We start from the raw sequence: 22103 nt of genomic DNA, 5'->3' as shown, positions 1-22103 counted from the left end.
GATGAAAACCTGTTTTCTTGATCATATAATGCAGAAAAAAATGCATGGGGTGATTTAGAAACGGTGTCGTATAGCTTTTTATTTTATTTTATTTAAATTACTGATGCTGAACAAGATGTTTATTGAGCTATTAATTTAGTTTTAGTTTATTCTCAGCGTTCATTTCTAGAATTGGTTAATCATGTAATACATCGTATGTACAGTTTAATAATGTTAAATATTCTTTAATATAATAATAAATTGTTTTTGAAAGCAATTCAATTCAATTCAGTTTTATTTATAGTGCCAAATCATAACAAAAGTCATCTCAGGACACTTTACAAACTAGGTGAAGACCACACTCTGACTTATTTATGATTAACATAGACCCAACAATTCCCCCGTAGAGTACAGTGGCAACGAAAACCTACCCTTTAACAGGCAGGAACGTCAGACAGACCCAGCTCTATGGAGGACGGACATCTGTCTGCACCGGTTAGGAGGAAGAAAAGGAGAGATGTTTTGGTACCAACAGTCTTCTGAGTACCCAGATAGAAAAGGTCTATTTTTCAATCAGCTAAAAAATACATCACTATATTGGCTGCCACAGCAATAATCTGTAACTTCTTACCTAAAATTCAAGTTGGTCTCAAAAATCCCATATTGGTCACCTCTGCTGTTGATTATATGGATATAATCTTGATGTCATATAGAATAGTTTCTTCTCTTCTCGTGGCCTAAAACTTGGCTGTGATACTTTAAGTCTTCCACTGTACGTTAATCTACACTCGTTTAATTTGTCAGGTAATTAGGAACAGCTAAAACCAGTGATGTCTAATAAAACAGTCCTGTTATAAATCATCTCTTCATTAAGGTTTTAATGTTCAGTTTCTGTGGAAAAGGTTTTCAAGAGCTGTTGATTCAACTTTATGGTCATTTGTGAGGCTTTAGCTTGTGGTGCTGTTGAACTGTATTGGATTATACAAACTGGTGTGTCTGTTTTTTTACCGTACCCTCATTTATATGAGCAAAATAATAGAAACACCTGGTGTAATATGCCTATGGGCAACTGGGTGTTATTCTATTGCAAAATTCTCAATCTGGCGTGTAGTGCTACTTTAACAGTCCTCTTTGTTCTTTTCTCCTTTCTGCAGACACGTTTCCATACAATGTGTCAGTAGTTTAAAATGTGGCAAGAACCCGCTTCATGAATGATGGCACCCTAAGGATTTACTTTGGCGCCTTTTTAGAATACCTCAACAGTTTGTCCAAGTATTAACATTATGTAGAAAACCCTGTGGTGGTTACGTGGCTGAGCACAGACTACTAACTTACATATTATACATTTGATTTCAATTAAACTGAAGCTCACATAATAATGTATAATGGCAGCAAAATACATCATACGGCACCTCCACGTTTCCCATCACATTAAGATACATGTAAACTCACATCAATATACTGTGTATGGTCATTTTTCACAACAAATAACTTTGTAATGAACCTCTTCCCCTCCTCCCTCTCTCAGGTGCCTCCCCGTACCCCGGCGTCCAAATTGACGAAGAGTTTTGCTGCAGGCTGAAAGAGGGCACCAGGATGAGAGCGCCAGAATACTCTTCCTCCGAAATGTGAGAATCTCATTTAACTATTTCATTTTAAATTTTAAACCAATGAAAGTAAAAACCTGGATGCTTCTCAACGTCAAGAGAACAGTGAAGTAGACCGTGTTTGGGGGCATTAACTTGATTTGCTGATTTTCATCCTGTAAATGTGCAATTTAGGATTTGCAAACATTTTATTGTTTGAACTATTACACTATTTAAATCTTTATGACGTTCCTAAAGCTAGAGAAGTCTTGCGTATCCCAGAGAGCCAGCTCCATATTCCCGTCTGAAGAGCCAACCTTACAGAGGCCAGCGGGTAAAAGCCTCCCATATCCATATACAGCTAAGAGGAGGCATTGTGTCTTTCTCTTTGTGGTTGCAACAGTAGGTCAGGGGTTTCCTGATAAGAATCATGGGTAACTCTGCCATGAATGCTACAGGAGGAAACATTAGCTACTGATTGGCTCTGCTGCGGCGTGTTTGAAGCTCTGAAGCATTTTCTGACTGAAGTTTAAATACGACGTCTGGAGTCCAAGTTCCCCCAAGTGAGGGGAGAGCCGGAGAATGGAGATTTTTTTTTTGGTGGATGGTGCTGGACATAAATATCTGTGGGAGAACAGAGAGTCCTCTTCTTTGGTATCGGTGCTGTCAGTCAGTGATGCAGCTAGACAAACTTTTTTTTGTAATGAGAATACTTCGACTCTTCCGTCTAATGTACAGACCCAGAGATCATAGTCTGAGCTCTGCAACTCACTCCAACATGTGTGCATACTTTGTGTCTGGTTTTAATTTAAAAAGATTCTTATAGCCAGTTAAACGTATTTGTTTTGAAAGCATAATGCTGCACTTCTGCTTAATAATGATGTGATATCAAAAGGTCGAGGGTATTAAAGCAGCTTGTGCCAAGTAAAGCTAACCAAATGGATTTATCAAATTTGCAAAAGAAGACAGTGATTGGAAATGAAAGAGCAAATCGAATCCAGACTGTAGTGTTCAAACAGAACAGAATATCTGTAGCTGCAGACCAACTGGTGCCAAGAATCTCTCGTATTTTCCATCTTTGGAAAAACAAAACTGCCAGATTCTATATTTTGCACGCGTATGGCTGTGAGGTCTGCTGCTAATTTAAAGTGAAGATAAAACCTGCTGATATCGGTGTGAATGGGATTCACAATAATGCTCCCAGTCAGTGATCTCTGCTGATCCCCGGGATGGGTGTGCAGTTGATCGCATGTGTCTGTAATCCCGGGTTTTGACACCTTGACCCTCACCCCAAACTCTTAATATATACATGATGAAAAGCACATGAGGTTGCAGGCAGTGCTGAGCACATCATTTGTGCCGCTGCAGCTCTGAATCATTAGGAATGTGTTTTCTTCCGTCTGTTAATAAAATCCCTCCGTCCTGATGTAATGCAGAGGAATTTAGCGGATGCTGCTCAGAGAGTGGGAGGACAATAAAAAGGATGCTCACTTCCCATCCTACCACACTTGCCCAACCGGACAGAGAAGCTCAGTTCAACAGAATCTCCAACCCCCCCATCAAGACCCCAAACATGTGGGGGAAGACTATTTATTCACATTGCGTCTCAGGCAGGAAATGTGGTTTAAATTGTGCAGTCATACAATGTGTGTACTTCCCCCCCTTCAATGATATTCATTAAGGCTGTGATCAAGCTCTCCACATCCTCTCACCATGAGGGCTCCCACCTGGATGAGCATACTCTACGTTTTTTTTATAACGTGGGAATCGCAGCCACTCTGTGTTTTTCAGCCAGGCCTGACAGCACTGCGAGGACCGGAGAGGTTTAGATGCCCTGCACACAAACAAAGATGGAAGGAAGGCGGGTGGGCAATAAAGCAGTAACAGATCATCTGCTTATCCAAGTCCAAATAGTTATATTTACATAAAACTTAATATATCTGTAGGGAAAGCTGTGGTTGCTACAACATAAACGGGAGAGGGATCCATCACCGAGTAGCCCCTATCATTAACATGCTGTGAACGTAATTCAAACAGCAGCCGTGGCGCTCTGTTTCTAAATTCCTCAACGAAATGAGACGGGCCACTACGGTGGAAACTCACATCGAGGCTCAGTCTTCCCACATGGGCAGAGACGCTGACAGCTTGTCAGAGACCGAAGCGAGGCTGTCACACCCAAGACCAGGAGAGAATCAGATACAGCCCCAGAGACTCAGGGTCTTCTGAGAACAGAAAGTGGGGTATATACAAATATTCTCTGTTGATTTAGAAGTGACCAGGTGTGGTTAACGGACTACCAACCCTTTGAAGAGTTATTTTTCTTCTTAAAGGTGCTTAGTAACAGTTTACATCAACCCAAATATATGGTTTGTTCTTGGCATTAGCATTAAGAGTGTCCATCCAGTACGCTGCAGGCTTGCATGCATGTGTCTGTCTTGCAGTTTGTGTTCAGTGGTGTTTTCTTTGCTCTTAGATATCAGACCATGTTGGACTGCTGGCAGGGGGAGCCACAGCAGCGACCAAACTTCACTGAGCTGGTGGAACAGCTGGGAGATCTGCTTCAGGCCAGCGTGCAACAGGTATGACTGACAAGAAAGAGTGTGATGTACTGTTTGAACACTACGTGTGATGCTCGAACAGAAGCCCCTTTCACACAGAGAGTCTGCAATAAAACTGTTATGAAGGTCCACCGTTGAACCAAGCAAAGGCATGGTAATACACAACAGTGTCCGCATCTAATGTGGCCAGATTTTGTAGTGTCCCATCTGGGATGCAGTCACAAAACTTAACTGGTGTGTAGTTGAGATCACAACAAAGGCAGATGTTGAAGATGTGTGTGTTGTCTGAGAAAGGCTGGTATCATCCATTCGCAAGATGGTTCCTAATTCTGTTAGATACTAATGATTTGGGCTACTCGCTCACAGAATGATGTACCATCTTGAACAGGATGGGTGAAAGAGGCTTTAAAAGGTGATGGTGGTTCTCAAAGAGATTTAGGGAAGTATTTTCTCAGTAAATGACGAATACTGAAACTAATTGTATTTTGGGTTCTTTTTTTTTTTTCTAGATTATTTTTTGGGCAGTTTTCAAGCCTTAATTATGCAGGACAGACAGGAAATGGGGTGGGGGGGGGGCATGCAGCAAAGGGCCGCAGGTCGGAGTTGCTGCCTTGATGTTTAAAGTTTAAACTCCCACATATTTCTGGACTCCCAATCATCCTGTGGCTTCACATATTTAACAATATTAGTCACTCTTTCGGCCGAATGGCTCACAAATGCTGCAAGTATTCAGGAAGCAGCGTTGCCGATCAGAGTCCTGGAGCCCAAGGGGGTGCTCAGAGTCACTGAGAGGGGAAGTAACACTCAACACAAACACTTGGCTCCCTTTGAAACGCCAACATCAGTCTTATAAAAGCAACCACACTTCAAAACACGCTGAAAAACGATATAATTATTAGGGGGATGCAAGATAACATTGTCTGGTATGAATGTCACAAACTTTGGACGAGATTTTCTAAGTCTGTCAGAAAATGTAAGCGCTGTTTGTTGTAATCTAGTCGACAAATATGCACCAGAGGAAAAATCTGTGTTTGATCATTTTTCACATTGAAAGGAAAGGCATTTTTTCACAGCAGACATTTTGACCTGTCATCGCAGGAAAAGCACAGATGTTACTAATGACATTAACAATGGCTCTGTTTTATTAAGTGTCCCAGTCAGGCGCGACAGTGAGTCCGTAATCACATACTCTGCACTACAAACCCACTATGTATAATATTATTAAACATACTTTTGCTTAAATAAAACCCTAATATGTATCTTTTTGGACGCACTAAGCTGTAATTATCATGTCACATCCTGAGAGCTGTAACCACGGTAACGGCATATCAGATAATGCTTTAATTACTGGGAAAGGGAAGCAACTCGTCCAACAGTCACAGGTGACAAAATCACAGATTTTTTATCTGAAGAAATGTAAGTTGAAGCTTTATTAGCGGGCTGAACTGCATTAGTCACTCTCCGTTGACCATTGTTACTATTGCATTGTGGGATATTTCTGCCAGCATAGTGTCCAGTGTTGCGTATTGTAATATTTGACTGTAAATTGTGTGCAATCCACATACTATTGGTTTCATGCTCAGGTTTCAGACGTACCAAAAAATCTCACATACTGTTTTAAGCTAATAAAAAATTAAACAAAAGTGATGAAAAAAACAACAACATTTTAAAAAATGTATATATATAACAACAAGAAAGGGATTATTTTCATCAGGATCCACAAGAGGCTCTTAGTCATGTTTTCACTTCCAGCCACGAAAGAGAACAGGCCTCTCGTCCAGATTGTACATCACTGCCGACAGATAGGCAGGAATTAGATTTCACAGTGAAGTAATGAGAGGTAAAGACGAGGCCACACATGACATCACATGAAAACCACAGCGTGTTGCGTTACAAATTAGTCTGTGAAATATATCGTAATGAGAAAAACTTCAGGCTGGAGTGGAGGGGTTGGACTTAATTATTAATAATGTTATCGTTACAGTGCAGGAAGGCTGGTCAGGGACTCTGCCGCCTCCACCAACTTCATGAACATTGTATTGGATTTATTAGGCATGACCTCAGTTTCTTTGGCTGCTCGCCACAACCTGTGGATGTGTGTGTTTGTATAGCATTGACCCACAAGCCTCTATGTAATTGCATCATGGAAGCATGAGGCTGCACTCTGAGATATTCTGTCTGTGTTCGGTTGATTTTAGGAGGGGAAGCACTACATACCCATCAACACAGCCCTATTGGCGAAGGTGGGAGATCCTTCCATCTCAGTGCTGTTAGAGGAGTCGCCGACACGACCCGTCTCCCACCGCGACTCAGGGAGCACCTGGTGAGAACATGAATCATTTATTCACTGACAGGTTCACGTGAAACAGGCACCAGCAGCTCTGATGCTGAGTTGTTATTTAGCCACATCAGCAACACGGCTCAAGGGATGGAGATGACGATGTGTCGTCACTCAGTCCACCACTTTATTCATGACCAAAGTAGTTAAACTGTCGGAGGGATTCCCATGAAATTTGTTACAGGCGTTCATGTTGCTCTCGAGGAATTTAACTAATTTTGATGCTCTCTTTTTTCATCAAGCGCAGAAGTCCAATATTTCAGTTTAAGGTAACAAGGTTTTTATGGATCATGTGCTCAACACGCCTACAGGGAAGTGTTGTTGGCAATGAAAATCTCAGACTCCCTCCAACAATACTTAAATGTTTATAAGAACAGGAAAATCACACAAGAAACACCACAGTGAGATTCTAAACATAACGTAGTGCAAGTTAAGATAAAACAATATAACATAATAAAGTATGAAAGTAAGATTAGACAGGAACTGCAATGAATGCTGGTTTGTAGACTCTAACAGGGTTCTCACATGTCCTGGAAAACCAAAAACACATGGAAAATGAGAGAAAAAGTAAAATGTCCTGGAAAATATTGATGTCCTGGAAAATTACTTCAACATTATCCAATTTTCCTTTAGCCGAGTATGAACTATTAATCCAGCAGAGCTCCAGGAAAACATATAACATTGTCATCTGAAAGGAACAAAGTAGGTTCAGGATCATATTATCGTTCAAATGGTAGCGTTAGTTTATGGACAAGGATATTTTTGAATAGGCCGTGTAGGCGACTGTTTCAGAGCAGCGAGAAAAGAATTGGATATTTGATTTATGCATAGACTTGTCGTTACAGAGCACTGCACACTAAGACCCCTTTTGCTAAGGCAGGTGCAAGATAGCTGAGGTGAAAGTTGCCCAAACAATAACTGAGTTCACCTGGTGATACTAATAAAGTGAAATGTGTCATAATTTCTAAGCATGTAAGAGATGATTTATAGATCATTTAACGTCATAGACTGTGAGTCTTTTTAAATTAGACTTCCACAATGAGAAAAATATAAGCACATTAGTGTGATTCCTGTCTGTCATGCCATAGATCATCACTGCAAATGTCCAGCAAAAATCCTGGAAAATGATTTGAGAAAAGAGTGGGAACCCTGTCTCCCCCTCGTTGACTCAAATATGTTCCAGTCCCCTATGAACTTGTTCAGACATTCAAAAGAAATTAATCACTGTATCGTAAAGACGTGAAAACCTATCCTCAGACCGTTGAAGGCAAACAGCACCGAGTCTGTTTTCTAAAGGAAATGCCTAAATAATTTTGTACTGAGTAATATTCTAAACAACTATTGTTCCTGTCGCTCTCTAACTAAACTCATCCAGTAAAACGTTTACGTCTGACCTGAGGACAATGAGACCTGATTGGCAGACGATAAGAACTAAACACACGGCACTTCGTTGGCCAGTCACTTTCAGTATTGTGACTCCTGTGGAGGAATTTCCCCCAAAACCACAGAGCCAACTTTAAGATTTATGTCCACTTAAGATAATATTTGTTGAGCTCTCGGGTTTTCACAGGTCCTCCACGTGTTTATTGAGGAGGTGTTGAAAGGCGGTAATGACATTTAGCCTTTAAGCTAAATTAAGCAGTCGTTTTAGCCTCTGAGTGTTGAAATGCAAAGCAAACAAGGTGTGTTTTCAAAGTACAACGTCATAGATGCTTCATGTTGTTGATTTAAGTGATTAAGTTCTTGCGGTTTTGTTGCTGAACTCTGCTCTCTTGGCTCCAGAGTAATCAAATGATTTTTTTAAACAGAAAGAGAACATTCTGGACACTTACACTGGAAATATTTTTCTTGCCAGGAACATCAAGATCCGTCCTGCTAGTGTGAAGACCTTCGACGAGGTTACTATGGAGGACGGGACAAATGAGAACCACGAGGTGAGTTATTCATTCTGGACCAGAACCAGACACACAATCTGTGCTCTAACGTAAACCATACAGTTAGTTAGATGGCAGGGATTTAACGGTTAACTTGAAACTTTGCCCTGGAACGTAATGTTGTTATTTATAGTGGACGTTTGGGTGAACTGTACGAGCGGTGGTAACATTATTTTTGATTTATGGTGAATTTTAAAATAGCTTGAAATACCCATCAAACACAGTGTTCAGAGTCCCTCAAGGCTCTATTCTTGGCCCAATTTTACGATGTTTATATCTATCATTTGGCCATTTTATTAGTTATTTTAGTACTGTGACCTATCATTTTTATGATAATGGCTCATCTAGTTTAGTCATAAAAATCTTCTTCTTTGGATCTGGGTTCCCTGCACTGCTGCCATCAAACACTATTTATAACTGAATACTGATAAAACAGATATACTGATAAATGGTCCTGATCATACTTTTAACGGAATCAACCCCGATCTCGACACAGCTGACTTAAAATATCCTGACTGATAATCATCACATTTAGTCTTATTCAATATTGTTATCTAGAAGAGAATACAAAAATATTACCAAAGTCTTTGATGCAGCAACTGGTGGAAATGTAGCAGCAACTCCACTACTCTACTTTCTGCACAAGGACCCTTTAAGGAGGCTTTCACTTGTTTAGCTCCAACACTGTGGGACAAAGTCTCCATCACTATCAGATCAGCTCAGTCTCTGCCATATTTCCTGATAAGTATTAAATAAAGACTAAAGTTTCCCCCCAAAATAAAAGTTTTTAAAAACATACGTGTGTAGGCATTTAAACTTTTATGTTGCTGATTCAACAGATTCTCATCAACAGGTTCAAATGACTTAGTTACTTTGATACATGACGATCTATTTAACGACATAAAACAGGAAGCAGAAGTGGATCGCTACGGTTGCATTTAGGCAACAAAAGGTGATCGTTAAGGTTAAGGTTAGGCATCAAAATGACATGGTTAGGATTAGAAAAAAAGGTTGTGGTTTTGCTTAGTACTTCCAGGACAAAAAACAGTCCCCTGGGGGAGAGTCCTGAGTTTTGGGACCCATCCATCACTCAGAACTTTACTTTACTTCAGCGTGCATATGTACGAACACTGAATCCTGGATGATTATATTACTTTCTTTGACCATTCCCTGAGATTCTTATTGTATTTTATGTTATTTTATTTATTTAACGTGCACCTGTGAAGCACATTTTGAGAGGTTCTATAGAAATAAAGTTTACTTACTTACTTACGTTTAGATATTTGTTCACCTCAGATAACAAAGACAGAGTTTTGATTATTCTCTCTGTCTGTCTCTGAATCATCATCATCATCATCATCTTCAGGGCGGTCAGTCAGACAGCGGGATGGGCCTGTCGTCTGACAACATGGAGACTCTGAAGCGCCTTGAATCACTGGCAGGCCGACCCCTGAGCATCATGGCTCTTGCGTACGTACACCACACCACACAGCACCCCTACAGCCGGCCCTGCGAGGGATAACTCGACACCACACACATGAAGAGACTGCTAAAATACCTGCTTGGAAACCTCCCCGCTGTGCTGGAATGTAGACGCTATAACTGTCACACACACGAGTTTCTTCTGCCTTAAAGAGAAGTCAGTGCATAGTTTTCCCTTTTGTCTGGAGAAGCCATGAGAGAGGGAGAAAGGCACAAAGGAAAAGTGGGAGGGAAAAAGCTTGAAGGTGACAAACTGAAGGACTGAGCACAAAAGCAGAGTAGTTGCGCCACTTGAGGTTTGGCTGTTTTAAGAGCGAACACTAAAACCCTTTTGTTTTCACTTAAAGCGACCTAAATGAGATACCTCCCGGTCTGATATCACTTATGAGTCATGACCGTGACTGAAAATCACACATAACGTCAAAGGTTCGGCTTCATATCTGTACTCCAAACTCCTGTGGATAATTTGATGACTTTAAGATGTGGATCCTTCAATGGCAAGTGTATAAAACTGTCAAAAAGTGGGAAAAACAGGGACAATGTGTTCCCACTTTATGGGTTATTTAAGGATAAAGTCAAATCTGAGTCAGATTTCTGTAAATCTTTTTCTTATGAGGGCCTCTTTAGGTGTCATTACATATTAAGTTTACAGTGGCAGGGTTAATGACTGGGGTCATACCTCTGAACTCAGTAATTATACTTTAAAACCTTATTATTCTGCTGCTCCCTGCACAGTAGCAACCACAAATACTCCTTCAAAGTATTGTGGCTTCCACTTAAAAATATTTAAAAGGAGGAACAGCATTAAAGTAAATGGTCACGTTTCCCAAAATCTCTGTTGGGTGAAGAGGGAAAAGTGCGAACGACGTAGAAGCTCTTAGAAATTATAAGAGGGAACAAGTAAACAACTGCGCCGTAAGCTCACCAAACTAACTTCTACAAACAGAACCACTTGGGTGTTTTTACATCTCTAGTTACCCGGACTCATCACCGGCCTGCTGGTGTCATCAGGGCCCCGGCGTGGCAGGAAGAATGAGCCCAGGCATGCAGAGAATGGGCCACATTTTGAGGGAGGACTTCCTTGCTGGGCAACCGCTCAATCACTGCCACCTTTGAACTTAGGAGGGTTTACAAGGGCCTCCCCTGTTGGCTATAGCGCCGCACTCCCTTTTGTTAAGCTGAAGTCCACCTGTTGCTCCCTCAGCCTTCACCACTCCTCAAGCCTGACTTCTTTTTGCAGCACACAACAAAACTTTTAATTGATGAAACAACATTGCCTTCCTCAGACAAAACTGCTGATAATAGTCTAAGCTCATTTTACGATCATAGAAGACTTTGACAATTAATCTGCTGATCATTTGTGGTCGCAGTAAAATGGATTTTTATGACTCATTTTGTTTCCTGTTGCTCAATTACGCAAGGCCACACTGTACTATTGTTGAGTATTTTTGATGGCTAGTTTATCAGGCAGTTTCTCATCAGAACAACATTCCAGTACGGCGGCGTCACTTTACCCCCGCTGGGTGCTGACCCTTTGGCCTCGAGAGAGGAGCTCTGGAAACCCTTGGCAACCTCGAAAGACAATAAGAGGCAATTACTCATATTCTGAGCCTCAAATGAAGCAGAAAGACTCGGGATGATTGATTACATCATATGTGAATAAGGAGAGGTTTGTCTGATCGTGCGGCTTCACAAGAGGCAAAGAATATCAAAACAGACCTTTATTGTACGATAAGTTAAAGTGCACAGCTGGTTGTTTATCCCCATTGGCTGCAACAGTGTCCACGCTAGTTTTTCCACAAATAATAGAGAATGATTTGAAAGACGCTGCAGTATAATAATATTAAGAAATTATGTATTTGAACAAATACAGCAGCGTGGTCAGTGGCTCTATCTGTATGAGATGCACCGGTTTCAACCGTAGTGAAGTTTTTATGGTTACAAACCTGCTTTTCTTGAATTGCCCCTTGAAAAATAATGTATTTTGAGTAGTACTGAATGATGTTGTCGTTGTATTTATGCCGTACCTCTTTGTGTTTTCAGGATGAAGGCGGTGAGTAAGAGTAAAGAGTCTGTGATGTGTGACACGGAGAAGGAGAAGTTCCCGCCCACAGTCCCCTCTCTGGACTTCAGTCTGGACGACTCGGCCCTGGACGCCGATCTGGAGTGTCACAGCCCGCCGCCTGACTACAACTATGTGGTGCGCTACTCCACCCCGCCCGTGTAACCTCCTGCTCCGGCCCTGGAGAAATCTGACTGGCAGCCTCGAGGCCTTTTGCTTTGTTCTCTTGTTTTGAATCTCTGGACTGCAGCAACGTTTGAGAAGAAAACACACGAGATTCCCTCTTAAAGTGTTTAAAAAAGACGCTCTGAAATGAATCAAGCATCTACTCGACTGTGACTTCCATCTTCCAGAGCGTCCGCTGAGCAACAGAAGGAAACCTGTAGACTGTTGATTCTTTTCCAGTTTTGAGACGCAGGCTGACGTTTAATGCTGCTGCTCCGTTCCACATTCACTGTGATATGTCAAACAGCTGGAAACAGCCTCAGGTATTTCTTTCATCTACTGTGAAAACGAACCACAATGATTCCCACTTTACAACCTTTGATGATGAAGAATAACATCAAGGAAAGAAAAAAGAGAAGGGCTCAGGCTTTTCAAGCTTTAATTGAGACTTTTTTTTATATCTGTTTTAATTTTATTCAAAATCTGGATTTGTAATTTGTGAGAAAAAAAAAAGGTGAGTGGCTAAAGTTCAGATTTGCTCAAGGCAAAAAAGCAGATGGCCGACAATATAACATTGATTATTAATTACTAAAAAACTTATTTGAGGTGTCATTCAGGGGTTAAAGTAGGATTTGGCAGGTGGGGAACTCCATAACTACAGTCTCGACCAACACACTTTCTGTTCTCAGATCTCTTTAAATATTTATAAAATAAACTTTACTTCACATGTTAAAGCAGCTCAAGTTTAGAAAAAGTGATAAATATACAATTAAGATCAAATCAAGTGAAATGATACAAGACAGCCTTATACATTTTTTCTAAGCTCAAGATTGACAGGAAACAGCAGAGCGAGGGAAAGACATCCAGCAAATTTTCAAACCTGGGGTTGCTGCTGCGGGGACTTTTAACCTCTGTCTGTGGGGCACCTGCTTTAACCACTGAGCCACCGGGCACCGCAGGATTTTTCATTCAAACTAAATTATGACTTCATGGCTGTTAAAGCGATTCTTACCTTACTTGCATGCCTCCGAAGTACCACCCTCTTCCCCCTGCCTGACTTTTGACCTTCCTCCTCCCCCGACATGTGCGATGAGAGAGATGCTGCGTTCAAGTGCCGTTGGAGGTCCGAAACTTCGGACTTCCATAGGCAAAGTGCACTGGAATGCCTGTCAAAGTGGAACCTACTACTATTTAATACAAGGGAGATCGATCTCCCCCGAATTCACTAGTAGGAGGTTTAACTTTGACAGGCATTCCAGTGCACTTTGCCTCTGGAAGTCCGAAGTTTCGGACCTCCAACGGCACTTGAACGCAGCATGAGCAGCGCGAGTGAACGGAGTGACGGATGACAGGCAGGTAGCGCTTCCAAAAAAAATTTTGCGAACCGACTAAAAATGGTTGGCCAGACTTTTATCAGAAATATAAGAGAATTGAATATTTTTGAGTTTCAACACCTGGTTGATTTCTTTCACATGTTAGTGTGAAATACGCTCATTAGGAAAATTTTAAGATTACAAAAGAAAAGTGTAAAAATGCCAGAAAGGTAAGAATTGCTTTAACTGCATGCCAAATTAATCGGAAGACAAAAGGCTAAATTACGATCTGACCGGTTGCTGAGAATGAGCAGTGTTTAAAAGTCTGTTTTTTAAAAGAGTCTGATGCAGAAAACACACCGTGGCTTCACTGCGTCACTGCCAGCGAACTTCAGGGAGAACAATGAGGAGAAAAACAGCAATCCATCATCTGTTTGACCAGAATATTCTCTGGTTCAGCTCAGCCAGAAACACAAAAACACGTTGGCGGTCCTTTCACTACAGAGTTTGTGTGAATCCGATACGACGACTTTAGCGGCCGACTTTCCCGCTGTCGTAACAGACGTGTGAACTAACCACGGACACGTCGCCTCTTCCATGGGCTGCAGAATGAAACACTGACGTATGAAACTGCCAACCAAATTAATTTAGCTATTAATCGAGGTGCTCATTGCACTTTAACACCTGGTGTCTTTGCTTCTTTGATTCCATAAAAATATCCACCACTACCTCAGATTGACCCGGAGTGACTCTGTGATGTAGTGGTGGATGTTTTTTAGGCTCGTTTTTGGGAAAACCACACGTTAATGGAGGAAACCGCGTAGATCAGAGAGTGAGACCACACGGCTTCATATTTAACATTACAGCTCCACCACAAGAGCATTTAAATGAGGAGTTACTGTAAATGCAGCTTCCTCCTCCTGCCACAATCAAACGCTGTGTTATTTTTGTTTGTTAAATCTGATTTCTATTGTGTACAAATTACAGTTACAACAGTTTTCATAGGAACAGTTTATTCAAAACGTGCTGATAAAATGTATTTATTTAGATTGTAAACACTGTCACTCAGTATTCCAGTTCTGTCTGCTCATTTAGATGCATCCTTAAAGGTTAACCAAAGGATTTTCCAGCTCCTCATATCGACATGTAATATCCCGACACTTCACTCCAGATGTTTGCGCTGCTGTATTCACTCAAAGTAAAGCTGAGGGAAACACGTACGTGGGTTTCTCCGTCCTTCGTCTCGTGCTACGTGTTAGAAAAGCTTGCAGGGCAGGCTACAAAAACTGTAAAACCTCCTTGTCTGTAATACCAGATGCATTGTGGACCAAACGTAGCGTACACACACACACCCTGTAGAAGTGAAATGCGGCTATAGCTTGTGCTCTTTGACCACTAAAGTAAACAGTGTTTGTCAGTAAACTGCAGTATAACGTGGATATTTTGAACCCCTGTGTATTTCCAAATGATGTTTAGTTTGTTGTGTTTATGTGGAGAGGAAGTAATTATGCACTGATACTTTATATCAAGTATAATTTTTGTATTCTAAAGGTATATTATTATGAAACAGTGTTGAGGGTCACGTGTTACAAAGATTACTGATTTTATTTTGCGTTTGTATCGAACTCCTTAACTCTAGTACATAGTAGGAAATTAACGTTTTGTTATGTTATGTTCACTTGTCTTTCATTTTAGTCACTGCTATCACGATAACATTCAGTGGATTTTATCGCATTTCTTCATTCATAACCACGAGTAATGAGACCCCGAGCGTTTTCTGTTTTGTTCATGTAGTTTTGATGAAAGTGATGTTCCCCAACACTGTTAAATAAATGAATAAAGATCTATATATTTATACATTACGCGCAGTCTCCACTCATAAATGCTTGAAATAGTTGTATCGGCTACGGTGACATTTGTTGTCCTCAGACGATGATTAGTTTTCCTTCAGCGGCAACATGAGGTTAACATCTGAATATACCTTGAAATTTTCAGACATTAACGGTATTTGTGAACTTTGTTGATTCCCTGACTTTCCATTTGGTGTCATCTTCAGGTCAAAATGTAAAATCCAATACCTTGGCTAGCTGTAGTTTTGTTACAATATGACCACATGAATGAATGAATCAATGCTTTATTTCAAACGTGGTAAATAAATTACACTTGAAGCACGAGTCATTAAAACCCTTTGTCACAGTTCATCTCTGCCTCACACTCTGCACCTGCTTCAATCTGCCAATCAGACACACCCCTCTCATCAAGCCAACTCCACTCACCTGTGCTCTCTGCTCTGGCTGCATTTAAGCCCCAACTCCACACTCACTCGTTGCCAGATTGTTCTCGATGCTTGCACCAGACTCTCCAGCGTTACTCTGCCTGATCCCGGAAATCACCTCAGCCTTCCGTCCCTGACCACGATCCTCGCCTGTCCCCTTCTGGATTCTGCCTGTCGGCTCCTGTGGCTAACTGGTGGTTACCTGGTTCAGCTCTTTAGAGTGAGTGTAACTCCAGTCTCCTCTGTGGCTACCTGCAGCGCTGTGACTCTGATTATTCCCTGCACCAAAGCCAATAAAGTTTGTTACCAACGATTCCTGCCTGTATTTGTGCTGCTATTGGGTCCTAACCAAACCCGTTATACCCTTTGTTTGTTTGAAAAGGAGCAGGAAGAAGCATTGGCTTATTAATTCCAGCCCCTTCTCCACTTAGCACCTAGTACTATAGGTTTTCTTACTTCCTGTGTATCCTTTGTTTGTTTTTTTAATACAACAAAACAAACAATAACCAACAAACAACACAATAACCGCTTGTGTGAAAATATGTATGGCAAAATGTGAGAACCCTAGTGTTTGTCATACCCCTCTTCTTCCCTGTACCTTGTAAACACCATGCTTTACCTTATTTTCTTATATATATTGTTATAATGTCAGATGTTCATGTTAATCATGACCAAAGTTTAAAATAATCAGGTAAATGTGTGTAGGAGCAGACCAGCTCAGGATTCAGTCTTTTCTGCTTTCTCAGCAGTCTGACGTGAAGCCTTTGCAGATTTCCAAATAAGGTCATCTGCTCCGGCCACGGCACGCCAACATTACCTTCACCGGTATGAGGCAGGATTTTCGGCTAAGCTGATGCTAAAAGACGGGGTCTTTCCATCTAAAAAGGGCCGCGTCACTGACTCAGAGCTGTAAGTAACATTAAATCACCAACATGTTTGTCTCGTGTTGAGTTGGACCTTGTTTGTGAGTCCATAGGTTGCTAACAGTGATTTGCACATGAGCTTGCAATACATCCGTGCACCCAGCAGTCAGATATTTATGACTTTATCAACCATTGGATCACATTGCTGCTGAAACATGTCCGGATGTGTTGTGTTTGGTTTATGAAGAATTATTTGTGAATTTAACAGTAGAAAATGCTGCTATATTCCTTCACAAACCACTGTATGCTACGTGTACATGCTAACATCAGACAAAGCTGTGATACTGGCTGCTTGTGTTATAATTACGTATCACACTCCTACTGCAATATGTCCTGTTAAGTTGTTTAGAAGACTTTGTTTGTGACTTGACGGTACACAATCCCATTTTAAACTAAATTACAGTCACTTTTCTGCAGTAGTGAAGAGACGGAGCAGAGACCCCGGACATGCTGACCAATCAGTGCAGACTGGGCCGGTCTTAAAGAGACAGGCGCTGCAACAGAGCGTCTCATTTAAAGGGTATGAGAAAAACAAAGTGCATTTTTAAACATTAAAGCATGTAAAGGTCTTCTAGTAGAAACACAAATACATGAATGAACCTGAAAACAAGAACAAGGGTTTCTCATAAAATGACTCTGCCAGGTGGCTTCACTTGCGTGATCTGCATTTGCTCAGCATATCCATCCGAGAACTCTCGTTTTCAGATGTTTAGGGAAGGGGCGAAAATCCTGGCTGCTGATTGGATAAACCATCTGTCTCTCCAACATACTTGTCAAATCAAGCAATCAGATCAACGAAGCGTATGACGTGCTAAGCTCAATGCTGTCGGTAAAGGATATTTCCCGTTTGTGTAATGCAAATTTACAGATAAAAGGCACAATTTCAGGCGCCAGGTCCATTTTCCAACAGAAGGATCCAGGAGAAAAAAGAGTTAGTGAGCGGCTTGCTCCATAGCTGCGCTCATCTCATCCGCGGAAGCGGCCATGTTGTTTACACTGAACAGTCCTTTCTCGTTTCGTCACATTTAGATCCACCTCAAAACCAACGCTGATTGGTTCGGTCGCTTGGCAAACTTCTCCAAATTTTATCCGCCGCACGTTACGAGACTGATCTGAGAGTGAAATACAATGGTGCTCAGAGATCAGGATGGTCTCACGAGGTGACACTTTAATTATGAGTACATTGTGTCAAACTCAGACAGTTCACGTGCAACAGAATAAATATACAGTTCAAATAAGCAGCTGCAGAGGACCACTTTTTACACCTCGCCCGCCACTTTCATCACATTACTTGAATTGTTTACTTTTAATAAAGCCGTATTTTCCAGAGCGTAGAGTTATGGACGGTTATTCAACCCCATTAATGAAGGCAGGGTTGGCTATCACGTTGGTCCTTTAAGTGATTCAGTTACTGAAATAGTTTCTTGAGGCTTAAAGCAGTGAAATGATCCAGTCGTCCGACCTAACATATAAAAAAATGAATGAAGAAACGGCAGAAATATTTCATTTATTTCCTGTAATTCGTCCCATGACCCCTCACATTTACCCTGCCCCTCCAGAGAGGATCCCAACCCTCATGTTGGGAACTCCCGGCACAAACAAGTATGACCGGAGGCTTCAGACTATTCTTAACTCCAACCGAGTGGATTCACAGAATCAAAATGCTCCTTAATTATTCCCATTTGAATTCTCAGAGCTTAATGAAGAGCTCTGTTTTGATTGGACTGTGCCATCAGCCCGTCCGCTGCTGCTCCTTGGACTGCGAGAGACTCACTTCCTCCTCCAGGACAAGGTGTCGGCAGCCTGTCTGCTCACAGGGACAATGCCCCCCCTCCGAACAGGAAAGGAAGGAACTCTTAATCATCCTGGTCACGACCGGAGGACGCCACACACGGGGCTTCCTCTGGGAGCGCAGGGCCCCTGGTTACCGGCTCTGGGTGTGTCCAAGGGGGACCCCACGCCACAGGACAGGTTGGGCCCTTGACTGTCTCCGCTTGTCCTCACAGGATTTACTATGTTTACTGTAAGGTGAGCGGCCAACATTACACCCAAACACAACACATCAACAACCGTTGACTATTCCCAGAATAAGAGAAACAAACAAACAAGGGAAGGATGTTGGGGGGTTGACTGTCACGTTTGTGCTTCTGCATCTACACAGTATTTTTCCACAACAGCCAAAAGTGTGAGGGATGTCCGGATCCTTCCTATCCGCGTTAATATCAAAGGTTAAAATGAGTTTGAGATCAGACTTCGTATTTCAGGAGGGTTGTTTTTTATTTCGACTGCTAACATGCAGAGAATCAGACGTCTGTGTGGACCAAACTGTGAGTCATCACAAAATGAATTCGCATTTCCCCAAATCCATGAACTCTTTTCTCATTCACAGTCACACCCCACCACCTGAAAAACACTTTAAATCTACAGCACGTTTTTAAAATGCTTAACGCACTTACAGTGAAAATCCGGTGCAAAATGGTCTTTTTCGCCACTTGGGTACATCAAATAAGCCATCGAGAGTTTTTTCTTGTAACAACTATTAACAGAGAAATCCGGGAGAGTTGCTAACATTTGGACGTGGCTAACACTGATTAGCTCAGGGCAGCACGTTGAAGACATTAAAATGTCTTTTTTAACCACTAATACTGCTTAAAATAACATTAAACCTCTGCAGCAGCATGAGAAGAGTCCTGACACAGAAAATAAAGCATCAATGGGCTCCGTTCTTTGGGATTGACTTTGGTAATCCACTTGAATGGACTTTACTATGAGAGGAGTACTGGTACTAATCAGTGTTAGCCACGTCTGGCTGCTAGCGACTCTTGGATTTCTCCCTTAATAGTTCATACGCTAAAAAACTGTTTGTTGTGTGTAATTGCCAAAAAAGACCCTCGGATGATTTCACACCGATATTACACTTGAACTCAAAACAGTTAAACACATTAAAAACAAGCAAATTTTATGAATTTCTGCAGAAACAATATTGAAATATATAGAAAATCTCAGCAGCAGATTCACAATAAAGTGAAATAATGATTCAAAACACAGTTGAATTTCATTTCAACTGGAAAAGACGTAAGATGTGATATTGAGGAGAACTTGGGGCCAAATGCAGACGGACAGGGAGAAATAACCCCCCCCCCCACCCCCGTGTGAAACATCCTTCCAGCTTCGAAGATAACAGTTCATTATTTTTGTAAAGTTTCTTGTTGATACTGTGTTTTGAAGCCAGTGTGTCTAAATGAGAATTGTTGCCAGTGTTTTGTTCCCACAAGCTCATTTTGAGACGTGTGTGTGAAGTGTTTTGGTGGTTTGAGTGAAGATCATGATCAATACTGACCGATGCTCGTTACGAAAAGTAAAACTATAGCTATCAAATGAAGTAAAAGGTGCAATATTTCCCCCTGAACAGTAGAATAAAGTAGCATAAAATATAAAAAGACTCAAGCAAAGTACAAGTACCTCAAAGTTGGACTTGAGTTCTGTTATAGGTTACTTACTAACATCACAGATACCGTCCCAACAACTGTTTACATCTGTAAATATAGGAAACTTATGATGAAATCATAAAATCAAACACTACAGCTTGTCCATCACCTCTGCTTGTATTTTCCCTTTTTAATACATTAATCTCTGCTGCCGTCTTTAGGTCATTTAAAAACATTATTTTCATATCATTATTGTTCTTATTAGTGGGTGTCAGCAGCAATAACGTGAGAGAAACTGTATCCAACCCGTGCCGGGAAGTGAAATACGTTATCCACTTGTCTTGTCTAATGACTGAAGCGTTTACGGGTATGAGAGTAGTGTTGATCTAACCTATCCTGCAATTGTGCCAGAGTAACAAACAAGTCACCAGGAGGGAAACACTCACCACCGGACAACAACATCACAACGCCATGACCTCCATAACTCCTCATTGTTGTTCTGTGATCAGAAGTATTACTAATAAAACACGTGGGAGCATAAATCTGTCACCAGAGCAGGACGAGGTGTTTTGGCTCCAGCTAGAATCAAATAAGACTTTAGTGAAGTCTGTTTTTAATCATAAAGGGCCGAGTCAGAAACAGTGGAGCTCTGCAGAGTCTGCACAGCTCTCAGACTCAACATTTGGAGAAAACCTGAGGAAGAACAACAGAGGACGATGAGTTAGCGACAGGCCCTCCTTCCCTCAGCTCTAATGCCGACACGGGCTATTTCAAATAAGCTGTTGGCCATTTGCCTTGTAGTGACAGAGATGCCGTCTCCAACGTCCTGTGTTACAGACCAGGGGTTCCCAAACTTTCCCGCTCCGAGACCCAAAAGAGAAACGCGGTGTCTCCCCAGGACCCATAAAAATACAAAATGAGTTTACAAGATCGAGAGCGTTGGTCTCACTCAACGTTACCTCAGCCACAGCGAGAACACTTCTCCCCTCGCCAAAATGTCTCTTTGGAGAGTCCAGTTTCATATACCAGTATAGTGATGGGACGTTTATGAACCAAACTGTTCTTTTGAACAGCTCTTTGGTGATTGAACAAAGGGAACCGAGTCAAACTTGAGAGCAGTTCTTTGTATCATTGTACCTACATTTCACTGCGTGCCCTGGATCTGCAGGGCCGGGTTCAAGCTCCCCCCAGTGCTTTATGGCACTTCTGCCCCCTCCTGTGGCTCTGACAGTGACAGCAGCAGCAGCAGCAGCAGCAACAGCAGCGTGGGTGCAGATTTGTTCCCCCCAATGAAATATGAAATCAGCAGAAAACTTTTATTTTTAAGAGCCCCGAGAACATGAATGATAGATGCAACAACACCTCTGTGAGAAGGGGGCAGTAGTGCAAACCTCAAAAGCAGCGTTTCAAATCTGCCATATAACGGTTTGATTAAATAAACGCAGTAAAATCTACTTTAATACCGCCGCAAATTAGAGCGAGAATAGAAACCGAAAGGCCGAATTATAGTTTGTTAGCTACAGAATATTAGGGCCACTGTTAAAGAATGTTAATAATAATCTGGGATTTTGAGAATTTAGTCATAAATCAGTCATAGATTTGGTCAGTAGTAGGTTGCTTCAATTATTGTATTTTTATTGTTTACCATTTTTAAATTGTCACATGTTTTTTTCCTTACATAAATCAAACCTTTTCCACCCTAAACTGGCGTGTAAATATTCTCCAGGATGCAGCAAATGAAGTGTTTGACAATCAGACCCACATCTAACAAGACGAAGGGTCTGGAAATGAGCAATAGCCCAAATCTGTGGCAAATCTGTGACTGCCACAGCGTCAGAATAACGTCAAATAGCGTCAAAATAACACTGCACGTAATTGGAAAGCACTTTGACCAATCGGAGCAGTGACCAAGGTGTCGTATCTAGCACAACTGCAGCACTGTCATCATCTGGTTACGGCCATAACAGATATGATTGGTGATTCAGGATTTTCTGACATAGTTAATGAGCTACAATGGTGCGTGCGCAGAGGCAGCTGCAGAGCAAATTAAATTTTGCTTA

General features: G+C 41.5%; 1 protein-coding gene across 1 annotated transcript in view; it reads left to right on the top strand.

Annotated features, from left to right (window-relative positions):
- kdrl (kinase insert domain receptor like) overlaps positions 1–13242 on the top strand; it is a 49589-nt gene extending 36347 nt beyond the window's left edge. The window contains exons 25-30 of the mRNA XM_083915585.1: positions 1508–1607; positions 4039–4144; positions 6322–6446; positions 8317–8395; positions 9762–9865; positions 11921–13242. Of these exons, the coding sequence (XP_083771711.1) occupies positions 1508–1607; positions 4039–4144; positions 6322–6446; positions 8317–8395; positions 9762–9865; positions 11921–12104 (698 nt within the window). The 3' untranslated portion in view covers positions 12105–13242. The remainder of the gene's footprint in view (positions 1–1507; positions 1608–4038; positions 4145–6321; positions 6447–8316; positions 8396–9761; positions 9866–11920) is intronic.
- Positions 13243–22103: the final 8861 nt, after the last annotated feature.

This window comes from Echiichthys vipera (assembly GCF_963691815.1).
Source record: "Echiichthys vipera genome assembly, chromosome: 6".
Classification (NCBI taxonomy): Eukaryota; Metazoa; Chordata; class Actinopteri; order Perciformes; family Trachinidae; genus Echiichthys; species Echiichthys vipera.
The sequence above is the reverse complement of the archived record's forward strand: the minus strand, read 5'-3'. Positions and strand labels throughout refer to the sequence as shown.